Source organism: Loa loa (genome assembly GCF_000183805.2).
Source record: "Loa loa unplaced genomic scaffold supercont3.469, whole genome shotgun sequence".
In the NCBI taxonomy this organism is placed as follows: Eukaryota; Metazoa; Nematoda; class Chromadorea; order Rhabditida; family Onchocercidae; genus Loa; species Loa loa.
The window spans coordinates 63-3,807 of NW_018108649.1; the positions used below are offsets into that span (position 1 = coordinate 63).

Consider the following 3,745-nt stretch of genomic DNA (forward strand, 5'->3'; position numbering starts at 1 on the left):
AAATATTGTTCATAGCAATTCAGCATAGTAACAATCATAATAGTGATAAGTTAACAGTTACAAATAAGCTTATTATCAATATCATAATCAAATAAAAAAAGAAAAAAAACGGAAGGAAGATAATGCTTGAAAGAAAAAGATGATGAAAATATTATTCATCAAATGAAAATATTATTTATCAAATTAAGAAAATATTATTCATCAAATTAATTAATTCATCAATTTAATTAATTGAATGAAGTATTTTTCATACTCTAATAACAAGTTTTTTTATCAGTTATCAATTTTAAATTTTACATAAAATTCTAAAATATGCTTCAATTTTCAAAGCTACCCCAATTTTTCAATAAATCTCGATAAAATTAGTCTTAAATAATTTAATAATAATGCTAAAAATTAATATAAAAGTACGAAAAAAACATTTCCATTAATTAATATTAAAAAATAAACAATAAATAAGAGCATTTTTTCTTTCACCTTCCAAATTATATCTATTTTATAAATGTAATAATTTTTAATTCAATTTATTACCTTTAATTAGCTTTGCTTAGAGCATTCAAAAATTAATTACTAACCTTAAATCCTTGAATGCATACTTTATAAAGATCATTGGAAAAATTAATCTGTGGAAAAGAATGGATGAAATTACGATAAGTTGTCGATGGTTGCTCAATCCACATTCGATAAATTCGTGAATAAAATGCTAATTGGCCAAGAATATTCATATAATATAGGCGATTATATCGATTCATTAATTTTATTTCACTTAAATTTAATCGCTTATTAAAAAATTAAATTAAATGATTAATTAATGAAAATATGGGAAAAGAAAATTGGATGAAATGATTCCATACGTTGCATATTTTTTAATTAATTCTTGATTAAAATCGCTTAAAAAAGCCTTCTCTTCTTGATATTGCGCTTTAACAATTAATGTCAACGATAATAGAATAAATGACAGTTTAAATTTGAAACGACCGTACATTATTTATAATTAACGGTTAATATTTTAATTTTCATTAATTGAAATAATATAATTAAAAAAAAACGGAACAACTTTTTTTTATTGAATATTTTGAAATTATTTTCATACTTCAAAAATATGGTATAAGAATGGTTGCATAATGCTGAAGTGAAAGAGAAATGACATAACTGTAGGATTGATAAAATTCTTAATTTATGGAGAAAAAAAAGAGACGATATTCATTAATATAAATACTTAAATATCAAAGATAGTAAAAATAGTGCAATTGATTATTTTTGCAAAATTTTCAAATTCTTTACTAAAACTTTGATTGAATTATTTAGTTATAGCAATTTATCTAATATTTTTATCATAGAAAAATTAAATTTAATTATCAAATAAATTACTAATAATTACGAATTGTAAGTAATTGATTTCAGTTTTTTTTTCATAAATTTTATAATTACTTTTTAATAAAAATAGCATTTAAAATGTTTTTATTAAAATTATTCTAAATATGTTGCAAAATTTTCTTCATTCATATGTAATAATAATCAAATTATCACCTTCCAATCATCGTTTAAAATATTTATCAAAATCATTTGCAACAATATCATTTTCTTCGTTGGAATACAATTTTTAATTTGAATTTTAAATTTCATTCATTCATTTCGAATTATTTGAAACTCTTCCCTTTTTTCTTTTTCCTTTTTTTTTTGCTTCTTTTGCTTTTTTATTTTTCTCAAAATTTTTCATAGACAATTATTCTGCTAAATTCATTAACTTTTTCTTGTAGTTATGTGCTTTTTTTCAGTACAAAAGCGCCATCTTATAATTATTGTTCATTTCAGATTACATTCATGATTTTTAATAATACTGTCACAATATGTGTCACATCGATTTTTTTTTTTTTTTTTTTTTTACCATCTTACAGCAAATTAATTCGATAAACAAAAAATTTTTTATAAAATTTTTGGAAATTTTTAAATCTTTTTGAAATAAAATTTCAAAAATTTGAATATGCAAATAAATGAAACATTTAAAATTTGAATATTAAAAATATTAGTTTTAAAAGAATGAATGATATAAAAGATTTATTGCTACCTTTATGAATTCATTTGTTTTAATAATAATAATAATTTGCTGCTTGTGGTAGCACATTTCAAATTAAAATGAGTGAAAGGAGACGTAAATTATTTGTGGAGAAGATGAGGAAACTGATATCTGTATCATTTTTTTTCTTTAAATATCAGTAATCGTTAATTTTTCTTTTTAATTATCAGTAATCATATATTAAAATTTATTTATTACTGATATCTATTTACTAATATCTATTAATAATTTAATGATTACATCCATTTTTTGCAGAAAGAAGGTCGACCAAGAAAAATCGTCCAACCTGATCTATCACAAAATAAACGACGACAACGTATTTTGCGCATTTTTCTTGAACAATTTCATAACTTATTCTTATTTTTTTCCGGAAATAAAACTCTTTCCGGATATCATTTAAATAATGAAATTATGATATTGGATTGCTTGTTTGTCTTTTTTTATTTGCATTTTTATAAAATATTTCGAAAAAGAAAAAACACGAAAGTTTTATATTAAAATTTGTTTATATATTAAAAATTTTTATTAAAAATATAATCTGTTGTTTATATGTTAAAATATTAAAAAGTTTACCAATTCATTAAAAAAAATATTAAAAATTAAATAATAAAAAGATATTAAATATTAAATAAAAATATTATATTTAATAAATTATTTAATATTTAATAAAAAATATTATATTTAAGAAAAATATTTAATATTTAATAAAAAAATATTTTATAAAAACATAAAAAAATATTTATATTTAATAAAAAACATTAAAAAGTTTATCAATTCTTTTTTTTAAATTTTTTAGAAAAAAATTTTTATCAAAGATTATCATTTCTTTTGCTACATTCTTTCATTGTTTCAAAAAAAAGAAATCTTTTTTCCGGTTTTTTGTTGCCTGTTTTAAGAATGCGTCATTTGTTACGGAATCTATTCCAGGTGTTTAAAACTTCCGATGAAAGTAAATTTGAAATGAAATTATTCAATTAAATGATTGATAAATAAGAAATGATAACAATTTTCAGGTACACCTCGAAAGAATATAGTCAAAAAGTTTGGGTCAAGAGTACCTTCACCTTCCATGGAATTTACACATCGATTAAAAGCTGCAAAAGAGTTTAAAGATGGCACAATTAATCAAATAAAGGAATTAGGCAAAAACTCTAAAAATGCTGATAATGTGGATCGAAATGTTGTAATGATAATATGAAATTAATGATAATACTCTAATAAAGATATTAGGATTGGAAAGATTAGATAAAAAAAAAAAAGAAAACACCTAGTGATGATAATAGATCAACATGTTTGGGAATCATTGATAATAAAATTGCATCATACCAGTACAAAAATAGTGCTTAAAGATAAAATTAAATTATAATCAATAATGGAAGAGTGAACGGTATCAGATAGGAAAATAAATTAGAATATATCAGGAAAGGTCGACGATGAATTGTAATAAATTTATGATTAAAATAAAATTTTTGAAATTGAACTTATAATATATGAACAACTAATAATAATAATAATAATAATAATAATAATAATAATAATAATAATAATAATAATAATAATAATAATAATAATAATAATAATAATAATAATAATAATAATAATAATAATAATAATAATAATAATAATAATAATAATAATAATAATAATAATAATAATAATAATAATAAT

At 19.5% G+C, this 3,745-nt stretch overlaps 1 protein-coding gene across 1 annotated transcript; it reads left to right on the forward strand.

Moving 5' to 3' along the window:
* Window positions 1-3,090: 3,090 nt before the first annotated feature.
* LOAG_13445 (hypothetical protein) lies at window positions 3,091-3,275 on the forward strand (the record flags this gene model as incomplete). The annotated part of the gene is made up of 1 exon (XM_003148950.1): window positions 3,091-3,275. A coding segment is annotated over one exon (185 nt), but the record flags the coding sequence as incomplete, so codon positions are not given.
* Between the last annotated feature and the right edge of the window lie 470 nt (window positions 3,276-3,745).